A 23,322-nucleotide genomic window follows, 5' to 3' on the forward strand; every position below is an offset into this window, starting at 1 on the left:
ACAATACAATTTTAAATAACAACAAAAATGTAATATTAAGTAAACATTTTACGTTTTAAATGTAGCATTCAGTTTAAAAATGATATTGTCGATATTGTTTGTTATAAACAACAACAAAATAATAATAGTTCCAACCAAATCTGCAACAGAACTGGTGTGCGTCTCCAAGCAATAGCTGTAACTACAGCCTCCTTATTAAATGTAACAATACTGTATTGTAAAAAGCACTATATAAATGAAAGTGATTGATTGAACAGCCTGTAGACAGCAGTATAGTTGGCAGGGGCACCATTAGGGGCAGGGAGGTTAGGACAATTCTAAGGGTTGGAGGGGGAGATTTGTACAAAAGAGGGACATGGTCGCAAAGGGGGACAATCTCACTCGTACAAATTTGTACAAGTTCCCTATACATATGAATTTGTACAAATGACCTACACCTAAATCTGCCCCTAAACCTACCATTCAATGGGGTTTTAGACTAATCATATAAAAGTGTGTGTTGTACGAGTTTGTATGAATTAGCATGAATTTGCCAACTCATAAAATACGTACAAATTGGTCTCGAGACCAATGAGTTTTGAGAAATATCCCATTATAAGTGTTTTATTACAATAATAATAATAATAATAATAATAATAGTAATAATTATTATTTTTTTTATATTGATTATTGTCAAATTACATGTTTTTAACATGATTTTTGAAAATGACCTTTCATGTGGTGTGTAAAACAGCTCTAAGTGAATGAAAACATCCTGCAAAGTTTTAAATCTGAAAGTGCACCGCAGTTATTGTCTCTCAAAAGAAAGAGTTGAGTCTAAATAATTGAAACCCAAGCCATTTCACGTTGAAGTCAACATTGAATATTAGCATATCGCCTGCCCACTTGTTGGTCTTTTCGAGTTGGTGTGAATGAAACTGCAAATTCATTCTTTGCCACTAGGTGCAGTTTTGGTGGGGTAAAATTTCCCCAGTAAAGCTGTAAGCAACAAAGGCTCCTTCATCAGGCATTATAGGCAAGAAGAAATGAAAATGAGACCAATCTGACCAATCACCGTAGATTAGCGTCACGCGAAGGAGGGGTTTGGAAAATGAATCGTTAAATAAATTATTTGGGAGTCTTTGAGCCAATAAGATTAAAAAAAGCATAATATAAGATTGTAATTGTAAAAAATAAAATAGTTTTTTGACTATATATGTATGTCAGGGACTCCCAAAACCAAAATACGAACCTTTCATTATTCATAATAGAGGCACTTAATATCAATTTAGCAATTATACAGCAATTCCTTTCTTTTTATGGTAAAGCTTTGTATTAAACCATGATCAACAACCAAAAAGCAAGATAAACACTACTGATCAAGAAGATGCACGACTGTCTCCAGAGACACACAATAGTTGAAGCAGTTGCCAGAGTCAAAGCCTTTGGAGGATTACATGCTTCTCACTCTGACAGACACCAGCTGAGAACCGACATCACTTATCACATTCTCCAGAGCTTATACCCGCAGCATGGGAAGCAAGAGAACAGAGTTTATCCCTGACGTCGATCCACATCATTAAGTGGCTGGTGGCACAGGACAGGCCCGTTGCGAGGATCAGTAACTCTTATAAGAACTGATTAAAATCACCCTTGGACTTGGTCCTTGTAGTCAACAGAGGTAATATCACACTTCTGGTAAGGGTTAATTTAATTTCTCCAATCCATCTCATTATTTGAAGCTTAGCGAATTTAGATATGCATTTCTTAAATAAATATGATTGGAGTTTGCCTGTAAAATTCTAACATTAACTTATTATAAAAGTAGTAACTACAGATACAACTACTCTTCTAGATAAGCAGTGACAAATTAAGCAAAAAACCATCTGAACTACTAAATTAGTTGTCCTGATCCATCAAGCTTTAAAGGCTAATGTTTGACATATAAAAGTGCATGAAGTTGCCTCAGATTTATCATGATTATTATACATAACTTGTATCTTCTTTTCTAATTATTAGCACACTTGTGTTACATATCACACACCTGTGATCTTTGGAGTCTCCTTTAATAGCACTTGCTGCTAAATTGAATTTCTCAATTAAACTTAAACCAACCTGAATGCATCCAAAAACCTGTCAGTTGAGTGCTGTGTCTCTAGTTGCTTCATCCTCTCATTTAACCATGGCAACTGAAGTATAACATAAACAGATTTTTGAAAGCTGGGTATACCACAATCTTGGGCAAATGTGAACGTTTTCTCTCTTATCCATGCTTTATACTCGATCATAGCGCCCATCAAGTTATTTGACAATGAGCTATTATGCGCAACAGCAGATTCACACTTCCATGGGAAAGTACAACCAGTTATCAAGTGCATGAAATAAACACACACAGCTCTGGAATTTCTACCAGTGCAAGGTACTTTAATAATTCAGAAGTAAACAGCTAGTATTTCTCTGGCACACACAGGTTGCCTACACTGAAGAAAGCCCTGTCAAGGCACTGCCCCAGTATGGTTAGTGTCAAAGAATTCCATTGTAAAATTGATTGATGAGGAGAGTGAGAAAATACATGGTTGCTATACACACTTTAAGAATCAGTACAGCTACCGCACTGGAGGACTACTATTTTGTTGCATGGGAACTGAGGGAACTGAGGGAAAAGGCATGATGGCATGGTTTAAAATTTGCCTGACCAATCAGTGGAAAGCTGTGTTTCATGCATGTCCACATGAACCACTAAATTATGGTCACATTAATGATGTCACATGGACTGTTGCATCAATATTCTTTGTACAGTACATTTCTGTGCCTTGAACTTGAGAGGACCCTTGCTGTCTGTAGGGTCAGAGAGCTCTTTGATTTCATCAAAAAATATCTTAATTTGTGTTATAGGAGCAACGTGCGAGTGAGCAATTAATGACAGAATTTTCCGTTTTCAGCAAATGCGTGCCAGTTATGGAGGGATGCAGGTGAGCAGATACACAACAGATGTTGCTTGCACTCTGTTGCTATGAATAGTCATTATTGGTCCATGTTCTTATTGGTTTGCTGGCGTATGAGTGATTTCACGCAGAAGAAAAGCTGCCCACAAATTGCCAAATGGGAAAAACGTGCTGTTGTTGCCAGATGTCAATTACAGAAAATCACTTTGTATTCGATGCAACTAATTTAACTAAATCATCAAAAAAAAGGATACATTTTCTGAATATGTTTTGCCATTAACAAAATACGCTTAAAGTGCATGTAATTTGATTAAACTTAAGTAAACAAATCATTTTATACATGAGGTGTCAAGTAATGATGAAGTTTTAATGTATTCCAGCTTGATTATTGTATATGATATTCTTTAACGCATTCTGCATAGCTCGTATCACATCAAACCATGCCATTTTTATTATTGCTATACTTATAACAATAACAACATCAGCATTGTGTGACTATGTGTATTAACTATGTGTATTAGCATTACCTGCACACTACTGGTGACTAAGGGTGAATCACCAGTTGTTACTGATGATTGTCGCATTGACCTTTTTAGATTACAGTCCGTCATCAAAATGGTGAGTTATTTTTCCAGCTGCTGTTAGAAAAAGCTTCAAATGATCTGCAACCTACAGCATCTTCACATGCAATATAGCCTAGCTGGGACTTTTCCTTTTTTTTCCTGTTTACAGACATGAAGTAGTGATGCAAATATGAACGACAAAAAAATAACATTGATTACCTCTTGGTTTACTGCTTGTTGTTCATGCTGCTTCTCAAGGCACTATTTTAACATAATATCTATATACTGGCCATTGGTATATTTGACTTTGGTGGCTGATTTCTCTATGTGCACATTCCCTAAAAGAGAATCCCTAATGGTGCTTTCAACAGGCTTCTCGGTGGGTTTCTCTGCGAATCTCTGCTTTAATCAGGAACGGGAGAACATTTTTCTGTGCGCGCATGCTGCTGAGCCGTCACTCATTTGCTCTCCTACCAGTGTTCTGCTAAATTTTGACTTTGACAAAACCTGTCAGATTATTATCCCCACTTCGCTGAGGCTACTAGCCAACTCACACATGCAGCGTTAACCGGAGATGCCTTATCAGGTTTGATAATAAATGAAATATGAATCACTAAGGAAAATGATCAACTGATGCAAGCAGGAAAATCACAATCTAATAAAAAAAAAAGAATGCTTGCAGCACAATTGTAAGAAACTGCACTAAAAAGTAATTAAAAGTTAATCAAAGTGTTTTGATTGAGGTGTCCCATCAAATTTTTTGTGTGAAGTGGAAATGGAAATATGGAAAACTTGCAAATGTAAAAATCTTATATGAACCAAGCATAGTGTTTCCAATCTAGTGTAGAAAGTGACATTTTACAGAAAAAGAAAAAACACTGATATAGGAAATGTACACACAAATAGACTCGCACATGAAATTAATAGGTAAAACTGTTAGAGCGGGAGTCATCAAACTTGGTCCTAGAGGGCCAGTATCCTGCATTTTAGCCCCAACTTGCCTCAACACACCTGGAAATTTCAAGTATACCCAATAAGACCTAGATAGCTGCTTCAGGTGTGTTTGATTAGGGTTGGAGCTAAGCTCTGCAGGACACGGCCTTCCAGGGCTGACCTTGGAGACCCGTGTTTATTTAAAATGAATGCAGACCACAAACAATAAAAAGATTTTAACATTTATAATACAAAAAGCACACTCACATTTTAATTGTGTGTGTGCTGATTTTTGTGGTTTAGGGGGGACACAAATTTGGTTAATGAGGTGGTTTATGAGGAAACTGCCAATGTTGGTGTAGCACATACAGCAGCACAGTATAAAAACCATTACGCCTATGGAGAGTCCTCATACACCACAAGTACCAAGATGTGTGCGTGTTTTTTGTTTCAACATTGCAAGTCAAGCAAAGCATGGAGCACTAAAGCCATCTACTGGCCATAGTCAGAAAATAACATGTCATATCGACACCCAGTGTTGTTACTGATTGATTGATTGATTGATTTTATTCATGACAAATCTTTTCATTTATTTATGGTGAAAATATCAGTTTAGATTTAAAAATCATAAAATACCTAGAAATTACATTCTGAAAAAATGCATTTATTAGTGTACTTAATTGAGAAAAGTGATTCTGGAGAAAGAAAATAAAATAACAATGTGATCTTCACAACTTTTGTTATAGTCTCCCCGGAAAAACTGTGGTACATATACTATGACGGTGGCTTTCAAAGTAATGAAAATGCTTCTGTTAATTGCCTTCACAGCTTTTTTTCTAAATGAAGCACATTTTCTACCCTCTCTATACTCATAATCTGACAACATCCTACTTTCAAGAAGCAACTCCTAACATGCAATTTGGGTGATAAATCCTGACAGCTGTTGAAAAACTCACATTGAAATTCAGATATCAATTTCATACCATTTGAATTTCCCTTTTATAATCTTACAAATGGCATGAGAGGCATGCCATGTCAAATTGCATGGGACAGGCTTAGCTTTTGATGTAGATGCTCACAGTAGACCACAACAGGTGGTTAAGTCTGGCTTCGGCATGTGTCTGAATTTTCAAAAGAGTGTCAGTGACATGCGGCATAACCACAGAAAACCACTACAGCTTGGCATGTTTTTCTTTCTCTAAGGCATACTTTTTGAGAATTAGTTTGCACTAGTAAAGTCGAAAAGCAAATTATACAGAATTCAGATGAATTTGAATTAATTCCAGTGTACTATATCAATATGTAGGAACTGTCTGTATCGATTTTCCACTGTTTCCACTGAGTTTTGTTCATTGCCCTTTTTCATTGATAGCAAAATGGAGGAGGTGGTTTGAAGCCAAAATGTTGTAAGAGAAAATTAATCAATAAACAAACAGTTGCTTAAATAAATGTACTTTGCAATTATGCATACAATTTTTTTTCCCCAAGTCACTCAAATCAAAGTAAATGTTTTTATACTATATAAAGAATTTATAGATTTGGTTTTCCATAACAACCCATAACACTTTAAAATAATAATAATAATAATAATAATAATAATAATAATAATAATAATAATAAAGTAAAGGAACTAGTGTAATCTGATTTCAAAACATGATACACTATTTTCCTACCAACTTGTTTCCGCATCTGTGCTTAAATTCTGTTCCATACAGTAATTAAATGCATTATTTTTAAAAAGTAACGTGTCTGAATCAAGCATACATTTCTAAAAATAATTACGATGTCTTGATCAACAGCGTTCCAACAGCATAACATATATTGCTTTAATTCATTTAAGTCCTTGAGGTAGGAGTTAAGATGAATGGCATGGAAATTGAAATGCTTTAAAAGCAACTGCTACAAGTGCATACAATTAATTCAAATGCTGTAAAGCCAAGGCTGCTTAAAGTGTCTGGTTGGGGGGGGCTGGGACCTGATGAATGACATACAGTGTTTTCTACTTTTGCGTTCTAACTCATTTTGGTGCATTTTAGCTGAATTTGAGCAGACAGTTTGGTTTGATTTATTCAGTAAGAATTATATGTGAAACCATGAACCTCTGTCATATTTCGTTTTCTCTGTCGTAACTCCACACTGCTGTATTAGATGCTTTGAATCAGCAAATGGGCACGAGAGCTGTTTCAAAGATTAAATATGCAAATGCTAATGCCAGTAATGGCTTTGACGTAAACCCGATCGAGTAGGTGGAACTTGACTCCAGACAGCTGCAACAATTCTTCCTCCAACTCCAAATGAAATTTTAGATTTGTAGCTTTTGTCATTTTGTAGTTCTTATTAAGGACTTTACATATAACAAAAGACATTTCATCTGCATGTATAGTCCTTCAGAAAACAATATGGAATACAGGTCTGTGATATGAGCTTGACAAATGCTTAGATGAGTTCAAATCAATTTAAACTTTAATTCAGATTTCAACTTAAAGTCAAAAGGTAAAGCTTCTACATCATTTTCTTGACTTTAATAATGTAAGATGGGTTGTGTAACATAGGAGGAATCTCTGATCTCTTGTAGATGGGTTTAAGATAATAACGCAGGCAAACTCGGAGATTGCATTAACGACTTATTTGACAGAGCTCATGCTTTTAGGAGCACCATGCTTTGCAGCTTACCCATCTTATACTTCTCACACACTACTCATGTCAGTATGTCCATTCCTCATTCTTATAAATAATGTCTCAGTTACATCACCTAGAAGCATAATCAAATTACCCAATTTACATAAACATAAAATAACATTTAAAAATGTATCTAAATAATGTTATAGGTGTTATCATTAGTCCAGAATTTCTCAAAGGGTTACTCTACCTCAACATTTTTTTGTCATTAATCACTTGCCCCCATGTTGTTCCAAATCTGTGCAAGCTTAATTTGTCTTCAGAACACTTAATATATTTTTTAGGGTCCCATTGACTGGCAAGCAATGAACACTGCCAAGGTACAGACAAATATAAGACATCATCAAAATAGCTCATCTGCCGTGAGTGGTTCAATCTAGCGTCGAGAATACTTTTTATATGCAAGGAAAATTAAAATAATTACTTTTTTTTTTTACTTTTTGTCTCCTCTGTGCCTCTCCGCTTCACTTTAGTGGCATTTTGGAGAATATCCACTGAACGAAAACTGTGTGATATAGTGTATTTACGCTTTGATTTGAACAAAAGCAGCATATCCTTGATGAATCCAAAATATCTTAAATTGTGTTCCGATTTAAGATTTGTTAAAGTTTTTATGGGTTTGGAACAAGATGAGGGTAAGTCACAAAACGTTCATTTTGGGGTAGAGTAACCATTTAAAGTCGACATAAAAAATCATTATTTTTGAATGCGTGTGGGAGGTTATGTTTGATGCGTTTCATTTTTTTGCACTTATTTGCACTTACCCTCAGCAGGCCTCACATTCATTGTTTGTTTGGACACTAATATTATAGACCACCAGATACCAGAAAATAAAACCTAGTAAAACACACACTTCTGTGAAGTATTTGAAACCATGAAGAACAGGCATACACAAACACACACAAAGACACACACACAAAAAGATCGCAGTAGCTTTTGGTGCTGTTTTTATTTAGAGCTCTTGTACACTCAGCCTCATGGAGAGACGCAAAGCACATGAAAACATCTCTCATCTCTACATTTAAAGTGCATATCTGATTAAGGGGTATTCTTTTTCAGTAACACGCACACACACACACACATACTTGGAAATGCACAAATAAATTAAGTTTGAAAAGAAGTTTACATTAAAAGGCAGTGCAATTTTCATACAGTTATAATGTAGCATAAATTAAGTAAACAGATGGTATACAACAAGAACAATAAAATCATTACTTAAAGAGCAAATAAATGTGTCTCTGTTATGCATTAACATGTTGCTGCATCCGACACTATATATAATACTACAGGGGGACATACAGCAGTGATATTGTTCCTTAAGCGTTAACATGCGTCAGTTAAGGCAAAAGAAATCAGAAGGTGAAATCCTCATTTAAGTAAACCCTCATCTCCCCAATAAACCAGCGTTTATTATAGGTACCACCACAAAAGACAAAACACAAGTATGATATAGCTACAAATCAAACATTTCAAGTAATCCAAAAAAATTGAGAAGCATTTAACGGTTTTTACGCATTTTATACAGACCTGTAGTGATAGACATTATTTTCTAATTTCTAAACCGTTATACTGATATAAAAGACAGTAATGTACCACATAACTTTTCTTGGATTTTTCATATCAGTTCTAGCTTGTTCCTGTGAGATCCTGGCCCACTCCTGAAAAATTGATGTAATATTTTGACCTGCTCCCACCCACAAAAGCCTACAGGTAGAGGTCGGGTTTTTCTGTCCTGCTCCTGCCCACGTTGCCTTAGCCGGATCAAATTATTCTCTAAACACACAGAGCGTTACACTGTGTTGCATTCAACCTGTTAAAGTTTTATTTATTGTTAAAACTAAAGTTAAATTGAGAATTAGGACTGGAGACGAGAAAAGAGTATGAGCATAATAGTCGGTTAAACTCTGGTCGTCTACAAATTAATCCTTCCTTGCCTCTCCACATCACAATGTAACCATAATGTCCTACATTATATTTCTACAAACTACTGGAGTGCAAACACAGTAGCTGGGCCGTGTGGTAAATGGCAAAAACTATTTGGGGACTTAAGCAACATTTAAAAATGTATGAATGTCATGGCATTAGGTGACAGAATATATAGAACAAGTATACATTCCAAGCAAAACTTTTTTATAATATAAGTTATACAATATAAGTTAAGTTTTAAATTAAAAACCAACAGACAGGTTTACAGTGTATTGTAAGATGTCTGAAAAACGTTGGAACCATGTATTACACTTAAACTACACACTTTTCTAAGACACTTGTGTGAACGTTAATCGTGTACAAAGGAGAGCACAACGTCATTTTAGGTTCAATAACATTTATACATTATACTTTAATAATATTCAGAATCAAAGAAGCGTTGTAGCCACTTGTTTCATGTTTAAGTAGGAAAACACGGCTATGTATATTGCTGGCTGCTTTTTGTTAGTAGAATGAGAAACTGAACTAAATTGTTTGCTTGAGCCTGCAGTAAGGGCTCTACTCACCTCCATCGACTCAGAACATCTTCACTCCAAAGCACTTCAGCAAAAGAACACCTAATTTTATCTACAGTTCGTCAGAAGAGATATTGTCTACTCACTCAAATCTATACTCTCTCTAGTAACAGCTGAAGCCACAAGCAGAGAGTTGAAGTATATGGGAGCATTTTATGAAGTGAGTGTACGTTAAAGAGGATTTGGGGATTTAGGTGAGGGTTTGGCGTTAATCTAGCTATCGCGTCAGGTTCCTCTCCACCGTATTAAGGACCTGTATCATTAAAACCCTTTTAACATCAACAGTGCCTAATGCAATGTGGATGCCATCTCGATAGACTCATTAAATGGCATCTGAAAGCATGCTGAAGTGGAAGAGGATGGATGAGATAAATGAAAAAGGATGAACTGAGATGCAGGGATAAACAGTTTGACTCGTGTAGAAAGCTGTCGAGCTGACTGAAAGGCCTGACAGATTCGCACCAGATAAGTGTCTGAGCTAACCGTTTCCTGCAATGTTTGCTAAGGCAATCAGACAACCTGGATCTTGTTGAGAATAGATGTGGAATGAAAGTTGGGAGCTGTTGCCACAAAGCTTGGACATTTTATTTTTCATAAGATTGAACTACAAGTGTAGATAAAGTGGGAAGATGTGTCCTGTTTCCAAACTGTGTGGAAATAGAGACTGTGAGAAAAAAGGAATAATTGTAAAATATAGGGGTATAATGAAATCTATATATTAATGTTTGTAGAATAAAAACGAAATAAGCTGAGAAGAAAATGAGGAGTGTGGTATTGAATTATAATCAGGCTTGGATGAAACAGGAGGCCAGCAAGTAAGAGGTGTTCAAATAAACCTGGCCTCAATAGACATACTAGCGACTGACGATAGTCAGTCTTCAGTGTCCTTGTTAGCATGCCCACCTCCTGTGTTGGCTGTTGCTAATACAAATTCAACTCAGAGTGGGTTAAGCAGAACTAGTTGCATTGGTGCAGCTAGTAAGAGAATAAATTAACATGTTCTGTGTTCTATGATTTTCAATCAGGCACCGCACTTGAATCACTGTGTTTTGTTTTGCCAAAATACCAAAGCATTCCTTGATTCCTGTAAGTCACAATCAAGCACAATTCACTTTGACTGTACCAAGTAGGGCATGACTTGATAAAATATCACACTCATAGACTTATATAGGAACATACAGCCATATCTCATGTCTACACAAAGGAAGATATTTGAGAACTACTTGAGGGTGAGTAAATCATGACAGAAATTTAATTTTTGGGGGAACTATTCCTTTAACTCTTTTTCAATTTAAAAGTCTTTACTGCTGACTTGTAAAAAATGTGTCTTGACTCCGACTAAAGTCATCATCACAAACACACACAATTATTATTTCTGAAATTGAAATCAGGACAGAAATTACAATTATAGCTTGATGACACTTTACCCTCAGCCAAAGCTATATGCTCTTGAACAAATAATAGATTAAAAAGACAAAAGACTGCTTGTTAGATTTACTCACAACAAACTGTATCTCATATTTAACAGCTATACTGGGATCAGAGCCAGTGGCGAATTCCAAAAGATCTGGCCATGGTGAGACACTCTGGGTGGGGTGCTCACATCTTCTAAAATGTCAAAACAAATATTGAAATAGACATTATCCTCATTAACAAACTGCATATTTTAAATCCAAATAAGTACACTCTCACCTAAAAAACTCATCCATGACACAAACCAGTCTTACTTTTAAAATAATAGTGGATTTGGGGGACAGAAAGGAAACAGCTGTGGCTAATGGGCATGCTAACATAAATACAGCATAATTTCTGTTACACTGTACAACAATAATTACTGTTGGAGGGGTAGGTTGGGGTAGATGTAGACGTGTAAACACAAATCTAATAAGTGGAAACGTATTTTTATTCTGATCAAAGCTGTATCCCTTCTAGCCACATCTGGATTTGAGCATCCGCCATGACACTCACTATGAGAAAATCGGCAAATGGATTAAAATAGAGAAACAGCTGTTGGAGCTAATTTGGACTCTAACATCATACTTTTATCAGGAAATCAGATTCAATGACCAGAAAGAACTGTTGTATCAATCAAAAACATGTCCTGCTTGGTGAAATCACTATAATCATAAAGTAACTTTGCATTTCAAATTCCCTCAGTGTATAGAGGCTAACATTCCTTTTTTTTATTTTACATTGTGTTCATGGCCTTACAACTCATTCTGCTGTTAAGATTGACTTGGCTTCCAGAACTTGCTCTCATTAGATACGGTGGTGGGAGGCCAATTCCAGCAGGACACAATCTTCATGCTAGTGGCAAAGAACAAAGGTACAAAGAGAGATGGGTAGAGAAGCAATTGGAAGAGACGGCTCCTCTGAAAATCTCAGTGGGCATCCCTTCATCATGGCCCACGCGGTGCACATACCGTGGTGGTAGTTAAGAAAGGAAAAAGCAAGTCTCTCTCAACAGAATCAATGAGAGTGATACAAAAAAACTCATGTGGGAGCTATAACAACACTACTTGGGTTTGGTTGCTATCCTAGAGTGTGGCTCGCTAATCTATCAAAGGAGCAATATCTTATGCAAGGTGCATAGGTACAAGTTTGACAGTAGTTTCTCTTAGAGCTTAGTGCATTTTGTCATGTTTTGTACATAGTAAGCATAACTGCTAGGACACTTGATTGGTGCTTTACAAGCAGGGACATAAGAAGCAGCTTTTCTACACTCTGGTGGGATGTCCAAAGCCCTGCTTAGCTAATCTAGAACTGCGGAAGCATACGAGAAGGCAGAGCGGGGGAGGTTGTTGTTTGACCTTGTTGAGCAGCAGGGTTTGTTAGAGAAGAAATTGTCTTTGGCTTAGGAAGGCGGGAATGTTTGAGCTGGAGGGGGGCACTGGTTCTGGGCAAACTGCTTTCTATGTTTCTGAACAATAAAGACTGTCTGCACCCTTGATTTTGTTGGTTAAATATTGGTGCAGTGGTGCTGTGCGTGGTATTTTGTTGGGCTGGGTTGATGCAAAGCAGTCCTGCAGCTGATAAAGGTTGATGTCTTGTTCTGGATAGACCTGTGGCTCCAAGCCTACCTAGGGCTCCGGTGAACACACTGACCCGTTGTACTTCCTGGGGCTTGATGAGTGTCGAAGCTCTCTTAATAGAGGTGGGTGGCTGTAGGGTTGAAAAATTGCTTCTTCTCAAAGGAAGTTTTTGTATATTTCTCTCTAGCTTGCAGCAAAAGCTGGCAGAAGCTGGTGGGATTGCTGGCTCATTGATTTTAACCTGGCTGCTCATGAGGCCAAGCTCAGCAGGATCAGAGCTCTGAAAAGTTCTGGAAGAGAAGGCAGCAGAGCTGTCAGCAGATATAGTTACCGTTGGTATAGCACAGTTTGGGGTAGACTCAACAGTAATGGGACTTTTTAGGTCTGGTGAGCAGGACTGGGGCATCAGTGGGTGGTGACCAGGCTCGGCATCCAAACCGTCACAAAGGGCCTCTGGAGAGGTTGGGCTTGACAGTCCTTCATGGTTGTGGAGCTTGTTGGGTAAGAATCGGGAAGTCTGTAGTATTTGAAGCTATTGGAGAAAAAAAATAAGAAGCTATTATTGAACATTTGTTTGCCATAATTTTAGAATAATCACATTAGGGTGATTCTTCACTTACTAGAATTGGCCTTTAAAAACTAAAAACAAAAAACAGATAAAATTATTGTATATACAAGACACTAGAGGTCAACCTATTTTGCCTGATACCAGTAAGTAAACTAAACTTGCAAAATTAATCAACAATCAATAACATAAACAAAGGCATAGCTTTAATAGAAAATAAAAAGTAATGTCTTAACCATGAGAATGTTTAGTAATTTTTTTAATTAAATAAAAATACAATTAATTAAAAGTTATATTATTTATTTATTATTGTTTTTTAAATAGCCTTCCTAACAAAAATATTATTTTGGTTCCTTGTCACAGTCACAACTGGCTTGCTCACTGAGGGATTTAAGCATTATGAAGTGGCTTTTCTTAATTAAACTACTCAGAGGTGGGTGATATAATCAAAATCTTTCCCAAATATGATTTTCGACCACTGTAAGAACAGACATTACACCCAGTAGTAGTTCTCACAGAAACTAGTCTTGCCTCCATACATATATAGATTATAGATACAGTATGTTATTTATTTTATACTGTTGCTTAAATGACAGTTAATTTTTTTTTAACTCAGATCAACATTGAACATTCTTAAAAAACATTCATTTTTGTGTGTGTTCCACAGAATAAAAAGAAAATGTTATTTTACGCAAAGAGGTTGAATTCAAGACGAAAGCACAGGATATAAAGTTGATAAAGTACAAAAAGCAACTGCAAGTGTTGATTAATCAGTCAAATCGATATATCTCTTGTGCTCTAAGAGACAACTGTCCCCGGAAGCAGCCACACAACTTCAGACAAACCTGCTCTGGATGTTCACTCAGACTGTAGTGAGACAGAGTGAAGCATCCACACATGACAAGCTGTCTGAGAGGGCTTTGATCCTTACAGTTCTTGGCAAAGTGGAGCTCAGCCTCTCCACACTCATTAGCAATGATGTGGACTTACGTGAGGTGGTGAGGTCACTGTCAAAGCAGCACATGCACTCAAGCGCACTCTCAGACTGACAAACAAGTACGCAATTCAAGTTAACAACTTACGACCCCCACCAAAAAGCATCTAGAATAGACATTATTGTCACAAACAAAACATCCAAAGTAGGACACGGGGGTGGGGGTGGCTTTCTAAGGATGGTACATAGACACATTTCTGCCTGCTTTTAATATTTTTCAAATTCAAGATAATGAGAAATACACATGATATTAACAGAGAAACCAAACTATCCAGGCAAAGTGAATTATTCCATGTGATGCAAGGCTCTGTATTATACAGGACACGGAGATGGTGGAGTACAGTACTATTAGTCATTGATGTCTGCTCGGCTGTTTAATAGGATGACTTCAGTGGGTGGTATTTAGGAATAGTCCCCAATGTCCCTTTATGTTATCGCCACATGAATACAGGACAAAGGTTACCAGGATTACATATTTTAAAAGACTGAAAGCATGCGAGTTAAAAGATTGCATGCATTTTGTTCACACAATGTTGGATCACACAAGTTTCAAGCTAGCATGTGTAATAGTTTATTATTAAGACTGGTTTTGGAACTGGATTAACTAAACCATAGAAAAGATCTGATTCAAAAGAATGATTCATAAAGTGAACACCATGAGAATGAGCATATAAAGACAAACTCTACAACGCCCACAGTCAATCTCCATTATCACAAACGCCACTTCATTTCCTGGTCCACAGCACCCTCTATTGGATACCATCCTCCACACAATGCAGCGTGGTGTCTTTGTTTTATTGACTGAACCTATCTCTGTGTTTTGTGCCATTTCCAGGACCCAGACCTTTACTCAAAAATATAGTCCTTTGAAGTTTTTTTTATTCCAGACTGTGGTTTAGAATGAATGAGAGAGGGCAGTGAGGGTTTTGTCTAGAGAGGTGAAGTCTCAATCGGGCTAACCTGAGAACACCTACAACCCCGTCAAAACTTCAGAGAAAGTCTCAGCCGAGGTGTGTGCAGCGCTCAGCTGTTCATACATAATTTATGACAGCTCACCAAGAATTAAAATATGACAGCTGAGAAAAGGTGACAGACTTCTGGAGCAGAAAGAAGCTACGGAGGGAGGGAAATGGTAGACAGACAAAGATTGAAAAGTAGAAAGAGCAGAGAGCATGGAAAGAAAAAACACTATACAAAAGTACACAAATTTGTGAGTGAAATGAACCAAACTGTCGGAACATTAGCACAATATGAAGAGCCCTCAGTTCTCCACAAATGACAAATGCATCACTCCAAACCTGATGCAAAGGGGTGCTGCAGTTTCATTTGATTTCCATGTAAATGCAGTACATTGACTCCAAATATGCATAATAATTACCTACCGACTTCAACTTAACCAGCATTTCAAATAATTATCTCAATTACCATAATGTCTTTTTCTAAAGGCAGTAGGTCAAGGGAAACTTCAGTTTTGCATGACGGTTTAGTCTAAAAGAGGTGTTTACATGGCAATGAGGTGTGAAGAACAAACTGGAAAACAAAGGCGCATCACATAATAACGACTCAAGGACTATGTACTCTGTTCCCTACTTACACAAAACCAAAAAAATAATGGATGGGAGGAAAGATGTTGTATAATCAGGTATGCAATATTGTTACGATAATCATAAATAACCACTACCTGAAAATGAAAATAAAGTAAATGAAGTCAGAAGGGCTTTGATAGAGGTAATACATTTTTTTAAGGTTCTTGAAAGTGTGATTTTCTATTACTTTCTAAGGACTTAAACATAATGTATGGTGACATGTGAAAGTAAAATATTAAATATATTTAATTGACATTTACTTTTCTTTTTTTTATGAAAGTCTTTCATTCTTGTTGTTGCTTTTGTTTGTTGATAGAAGAAAGAAAGAAAGAAAGAAAGAAAGAAAGAAAGAAAGAAAGAAAGAAAGAAAGAAAGAAAGAAAGAAAGAAAGAAAGGAGTCAAAAGAAATAAATAAAATCAAATTAATTAGTACAATTCCAACCTTTGCCACCTCAGGATAAATACTAACATTGTACTAGATGTTCTTAGATGACTGGTGAGCTGAAATATAAAATCATGTTGACTTTTTGATTGTTTTGCAAACATTTGAACAAAATTACCATTTCAATTTTGAAATCCAAGCACAGTATTTTGCTTTATTTGCAAAGGGGCACACAAGCGCATATAGTGAAGATAGTGATTACAACATTAATAATTTATTTTTCAACATGTAATTTTGCAAACTTGTCAGTAGCTGAAATCCAGGATGTTTGGATGTTTGATGAGTTTCCTCTTAAAGTGGCATGTTTTGTGCGAAATGTCTGCAGACTGGCTTGTAAGTTAAAATTTGTTTTCTCTGAATGCCAAGTAATTTTATATTTTGCTTCAGGAGATGATTTTGCTACAGCGCTGTTTTTTTTTTTTTTAAGTGAGTCAATGGCAAAGAAATTTCTTATCACTCCGCGAGCTCACAGAATATCACACATTTTCGCAATGCAAATTTCTTTTTTTCATACTGCAATTTTCAGTGCAATTATCTTGCATTTTTACACAAAGAATTTAAAAAAAGGGCCATGTGTTTAAACTGAGAAGAAGTCTTGTTCTTATGGTCTTCAGCTTGAGACCTCTCAGGACCAGATAAATAAAGCTTTAGATCGGGCCTTTGTCTCATCACTTGGTCTTGGTCTGACAGTCTGACGTGCAATGTTTGAAATGAATGTTGCAATTAATTTAGCATTTTCTCCATTTCTCCATTTAAAATGGACAGTTTGGTTCTTGAGTATACAGATAGATCTTGGTCTGGATCTAGGCCTCAGAGGTTAAGCCCAATATTTGCTTTAGTTATTTATTTGGAACTACATCTTGCACACAGTGTGCATGCTGTGAATTTTACTATAGCAAAAAGTTGGTCTATTTTTTAAAAATGTACTCAAAGAAGATCATCAATAAAAACAACAGGAGCTGAAGTTAGAAAACCAAAATTGACATCCAAGGAGGTCAGAAGGTACCTTGATTTGTTCAACAAGTTTGAAAGTATAAATCAAGGATGGGCAGTTCTGGTCCTTAAGGGCTAATGTCCTGCAGAGTTTGCTCCATCCTTCATCAATCACACTAGCCTGTACTAATTAAATGTTCCTGAAGACTTCGGTTGGATGTTTCGAGTGAAGGTAAACTCTACAAGACAATGTTCAGTGGAAGAGTTGCTCACCCCTGGTGAAAAGCAACTCAGTATGGCCCTTTGCACATCACATGTCACATGAATACGTACATATTCAGTGATATTGTGCATGGCACAGCAGATGAAATAGAAATGGTAACCGTTTAAAAAAAAAACGTTTTGCGTTTTGCTGTCGCAGCTAGTTATGACACAGTGTTATAGTAGGCCTACCTCAGGGGTTAGGAAATCTGGTATTAGTTTCAGTCGTGAGGGTCTGGAATACCACACTTACATTTACTTGTGATTGCACACAAACATAGACATAGTACTCCACCACAAAATGAAAATTTCTGGTTCAGGTGTGTTTAATTAGGGCTGGAGCTAAAATTTGAAGGACAGTAGCCCTCAAGGACCGGGATTGAGAAAGCCTGCAGTATAGTATGAAAAACATTGTCATAGTCCATTTGCCATTCATGGTTCAATCAGAATTTTATGAAGCAACGAGAATACTTTTTGTATGCAAAGAAAAAAAAGACTTTATTCAATATTTGTCTCTACTCTGTGTCTGCGCAATCACCGTAGCACCATTTTGGAGAATATCCTCTGAACACACGACATATGCTGCTCTGTGTCAGCCGAGCCACAAGGAATCACTTACGACATGGGGGTAAGTGATTAATGACAACATTTTCCTTTTGGGGTGGAGTATCCCCTTAAGTACACTACCTACATATGAACAGCATTCACATTTATGAATCCTAATTTATAAATAGTGAAGTTATGGAATTAATCGGTTGATTTAAAAATGATAATGTAAATAACTGACTGACAAACTGAGTGCCGAGTGATATAGGTTAGTGATATAGGATATATATATATATATATATATATATATATATATATATATATATATATATATATATATATATATATATAAAATGATATAAAATTGTGTATATATATAAAAACATTTTATTTTTGTACTATAATTCAAATTACAAACTACCTTCTCAGTAATGATCTTTAAGTCATTAAATCCCACGCTCTTTACAAATTCCAATGTTTATGCCTCAAGAATATTAGAAACAAGTGGGAATGCAAGCTCAGAAATATACTTTATGGTATACAGAAACAAAAATTTCATAGTACCTTTTTCTGTCAAAATGTATTTTGTACAGTGTATTCTATTTTAGACTTTTATAAAAGTGATCATGTTTAGGTTTGGGGATAAAGTTAAGGGATCTTAAATACAGCTTTAAAATAGTATTCATGATTTACACATTTATTTACTTTCTTATAACAGTAAATGTAATTTTTTTTCTTTTGAATTTCAGTACATTTCAGTATTTATCCGAATTTACAAAAGTCTTTACACCTGTATACACTGACTGTATATATTAAAGTGACCAGGCTGGACACTTTAATATTGGTCTGGATTTTGGGGTTCTTTTACTGGTCTTGTCTTGCACTGGTCGGAAATAACTGTGTAAACTTCCTATATAAAGATTTCACAGATCTATAGGGGCTACAAATAAGAAAGAATAAAAACAAAGACTTGAAAAGTAAAATAGACAGTACAAGAGAATAAAAAACAGAAAGGTTTAAAGAAAGAATGAAAGTAGTGTGAACCTGTATGATGATCTGTCTTCACTGTACAGAGTAAAAGACCATGCAAAACAGAAAGAGTAGATGAAGGAGCTGAGAGTGTGTTTTAGAGAAAAGACAGGCAGTACTATACCACGCAGTGTCTCTGAAGTAATGTACTAGATGCTCCACTCCTTTTGCCAGAGTTTGGGAGAGGCAGAGGGAGAGAAACAATAAGGAAAAAATCAGTCAGTGAAAGATTTAAACAAAGATGGCAGGGGAATAACAGAAAGCGACCACAGCACACAAGACAAACAACACAAAGGCAAACTTTTTCCAGCCCATTCAGCCATGACAGCGATCAAGGTTTTGTGTTCCACATGACATGAATTAAAGCAAAAATGCATTCAGGTCCATGCTTGACTAAAACAGGCAGTACAGAGTCTGGACAGCTCAATTTAAGCACACTACCAAAGACAGAGACTTAATACATGTCTTAGAGTCAAGTTGTCGCGGTACTCTGAGGGATCCTACCTTGCCAGTTTAAAAGCGGTCCTGTAATGTACTAGCAGCTATCTTTCCTAATACCAGTCTCCCACATCTGCCTTCTGAACGTATTAGCAGTCATTCTGGCTTTACCATAGATCACATGCACATTCTACAAAAAGTCTTTCTTAGAGAAATGTTTATTAGATGATTTGTTTCCAAATATGATGGTAGCTACTGTACAGTGGGTTATTACAAAGCTTATCCTTTACTCATCCTTATGTTGTTACAAAAAATAAATAAATAAAATAAATGCTTCCATATATTTTATTTAATTTTTTTCCCAATGATGCACCAAAATAGATGCTTAGCAGAATATCGAAGTTGCTTGTTTCTTTACAATGAAAGCAGGCTGTCAAAATACCAAAAAGCATAATTAAGTATCATAAAATAAGACACTACTCTTCTCAAGCCATACAAAACGTCTAAAATGACTAAAAACATCACTGAAATCTGCTGTAGCTCTTCAAACATAATTCGATTTGCACATATTCAAACTCAAGGTGAGTTTAATCAAGTTGCATCTTTGATCAAACATCTTTTGTCTCATGAACAAGATTTGAGAACAGCAGAATAAATGTTTATGTTTTGGATAGTTCCTCAAAAAAGCTACAGTATGACAGTAAGAAAAATTTGGAACAACAATGGAGAGTAAATGATTTTTGGGTCAATGATTCTTTCCTTTCAAGCTCTATTGAAAACAATCAATCAGCTCTGATCTTTTAGAAAGTCGTTTGAGGGACAAAAAGTACGGGACAAATTAATGAAATGGGAATATGATGTCTGGCTGTACAGACAGTCATAATTAAAAAAAAATAATCTAATGAGGTCTGCAGACTTTAACCCAAGCGGACAAACAGGGCACATGAAGACAATGAAACTAAAAGGAGAGTAAATGATGGACTGATTCTGCATGGGAATGTGACTGGATGGTGGATTTGTGCGCATGACTTTAAGGGGTGCACAAGGGACAGGCAGGCAGACATGCAGCAAGCACCGGGGCTAGTGCACAGACTGGTTCGCTTGGTTGAGGACTCACTCTGTCTGTGGTGACGTGGTGCACATGGCCGCACACTCCCCCGCTGTGAGTGTTGACAAGAGGAGAGGATAGGGGCAAGCAAAATGCCCTGTACAGAGAAGGAGAAAGAGAAAGGCTGATCCCAGCACCACACATACACACACATATCTGATACTCAAAGATGGTTGAAAAAGTCAGAAAAGGGACGGGAAAGCTGTCAAACTCGGATAAATCCAGAAATTGCATCTTGAAAAGTGCACAGGATAGCATTTGGCATGTGCATAGCATGTGTGCATTCATTTGCTGATCACTGAGGTCAGTATGAGAGTTGTAACTATTCCTAAATAGGCAATCAAAGGAAAATGTACTTTCTCAACACAAGTGTGTCTGGCATCGTCCAAAAAACACCCTGAATCCAATTGACTTTGCACATTGAGAAACTTCACACTGACAGTGAGTTTCAGTAAAGACGCGAAACAGTCATTCATTCAACCTGAGTGAAGTGACCGTCACAACGTAAACAGTGCGTCCTTTTTTACTTTGTATTTATATATTTTATTTTATTTAAAATTTTTGCAAATGCAAGCTCATGCTGAACAGAAGTGACTGACAGGTTCGGTAATTATAAAGTAGGCATGATTTCTGTAACTCTTTCAAAATTTAAATGAAAATTACTTTTCATCTGCATTTTAAATGTTTCATTTCAAAAACATTTCAAAATAAACTTCTTTGTCAAATGTCAATTTTCCTATAATGAATTAAAAATAAAACAACAAACAGTATTTTAGAAGGACAACCTGAGGTTGACAATCAACATTTTCTGAAGGTTAAGCTAATTTATTAATAAAAAACCTTCTTTGTGAAAAGTACCAATCCTTTAAAAGCACACAGGAAATTAAATTACGTTCATCACTGTGCAACTTTGAGCAATGTAGTTTTGTCCTTTGTCTTTGATGTCTTTTCTAAAGAACAACTGCACTGTTTTTCCCTGTTGTCCATGACCGTGTCAGTACAGAAGCACAAACCACCAAATAATCCATTTAACCAGAATCTAATAAAACACAATTTTGTACATTACAATTATAAACTGTTCCATGCATTAATTTTTAAGTATAGCTGATTAAATGTACTCAGGACAAGAGAATCGTGCTGGTGAACACGACAACCCACAACTGTTCATTGTCATTTGCTAATGGAAAACAAAACAAACAAAAAAAAATGTTGCCTTTAGTAACACAGAAATCACACACCTCAGTTTTCAGAGATAGTTCACCCAAAATACATACTTTTTAATTCCACAGAAGGGACTTTCAGGCTGAATGAGGCTGAGCAAATGCAAAATTTGAAATTAAATGCATTAACTATGCCATTGAGATAATCTGTTAAGCAATATAAAGTAGGCTACATTATGACGTTACTCAACAAATTGTGCATTTATATATACTAAACTGTTTGTTATGTGGTTACATGGGAGTCAGACATTTGTAAATAATATACAAACTACATAAAACACCATATTAATCCTAACAGATCATGTTAAGACAGATTTTTACAGGACTTGAACCATAAAAACGTACTCTGCGTCACAAGTGTAATGGTGTTTCAGGTGAGTTAAAGAGAAAGATTTACTGGCAGATCATCCATAAACATGAAGCTGATACATGATACAAACAACACAATGTATTATTTAACAAATTACACACTATGGTAGAAGTGATTTAAGGGGAAAATGTTGTTATTCCTAACTATGTTACTAATATACTCAACACTAAAGTGATAAAGCTGCCCTGATCAAGTTTTCTATCTCTGCATGTATACTACTTACATTGTGTGCCTTCCACAAGGTTTGAGTATCTTTGTCCTGGTGCTCCGTTGACTCCTTGTTAGCCTCTGACCCCTGCAAACAGCGGCACTGCATATCCTCTACTGGAGAAGACTAATAAAAATAGAATGCTTATGTAAAGTCACATAAAAAAGTATAATTAATACACACACATATAGTGTATATATATATATATATATATATATATATATATATATATATATATATATATATATATACACACACACACACACACATAATTATTTAAATTAAAATATATATTTGGCAATAAAATGTTAGTATGAAAAACAGACTCTTACACACGCACACCCACAAATAAAGCTGATACTAGAGACATAATGAATTATGAGAATATTCCAATGATTAAGAAAAGATCTGAGTTTGGAGTTCATGTTTAAAATCCTTTTGGCAAATAATTTTTCACTGCATGTCTGCCAATGTAATTCCCTAACATAATATATTCACTCTTATTACTTTGATAAGAAATGAATAAATTCAGCTTCCGCATGCAACAGTTTGTTTGATTTTGTAATTAATAATCAGTTGAGAAGTTCTCATTGAGAAGTTGCCATGGAAGTTACTTGCCATGCACATCTCAGTAATCTACTGGAAATAATATGCTAATAATATAGTATTTTTCCACTTTTCTCAGAACTGCACTTTTCTGAGGAATTTCTACAGTGCAGGTGTCATTCAGATTTTAGATTGATGTTGGAAGTCAGTTCCTCTTAAGCAAATATTTAGACTATAACGCGTACCAGCTGCTGGGAAAGTTCAGCGATCATCCTGTTTTTGCTTCTGAGCTCATCTCTCAGTTCTTGAACCTCTTTCAAGAGCAGCTCCACCTAGAAAATAACAGAAGACTATATAAACCTGCACCTGCAACAGGGGTTGATTTGTATCAAAGCTTATATGGAAATATATCAAATGTATACGCTTAGTCATATGTGATCGGTT

The 23,322-nt window shown here is 36.0% G+C and overlaps 1 protein-coding gene across 6 annotated transcripts in view; it reads right to left on the reverse strand.

Annotated features, from left to right (window-relative positions):
* Positions 1-8,023: 8,023 nt before the first annotated feature.
* Positions 8,024-23,322, reverse strand: part of ccser2b (coiled-coil serine-rich protein 2b) — a 49,853-nt gene continuing 34,554 nt past the window's right edge. For 4 of the 6 annotated variants that reach the window (XM_043253841.1, XM_043253843.1, XM_043253842.1 and 1 more), the window contains 3 exons: positions 23,124-23,210; positions 22,348-22,458; positions 8,024-13,164 (listed from right to left, as the gene is read on the reverse strand). In XM_043253841.1, the coding sequence (XP_043109776.1) occupies positions 12,358-13,164; positions 22,348-22,458; positions 23,124-23,210 (1,005 nt within the window). In that variant the 3' untranslated portion in view covers positions 8,024-12,357. Of the gene's footprint in view, positions 13,165-19,112; positions 19,153-20,543; positions 20,632-22,347; positions 22,459-23,123; positions 23,211-23,322 lie in introns of all 6 variants that reach the window. The other 2 variants (XM_043253845.1, XM_043253846.1) reach the window with 2 other exon arrangements.

Source organism: Puntigrus tetrazona, chromosome 12 (genome assembly GCF_018831695.1).
Source record: "Puntigrus tetrazona isolate hp1 chromosome 12, ASM1883169v1, whole genome shotgun sequence".
Classification (NCBI taxonomy): Eukaryota; Metazoa; Chordata; class Actinopteri; order Cypriniformes; family Cyprinidae; genus Puntigrus; species Puntigrus tetrazona.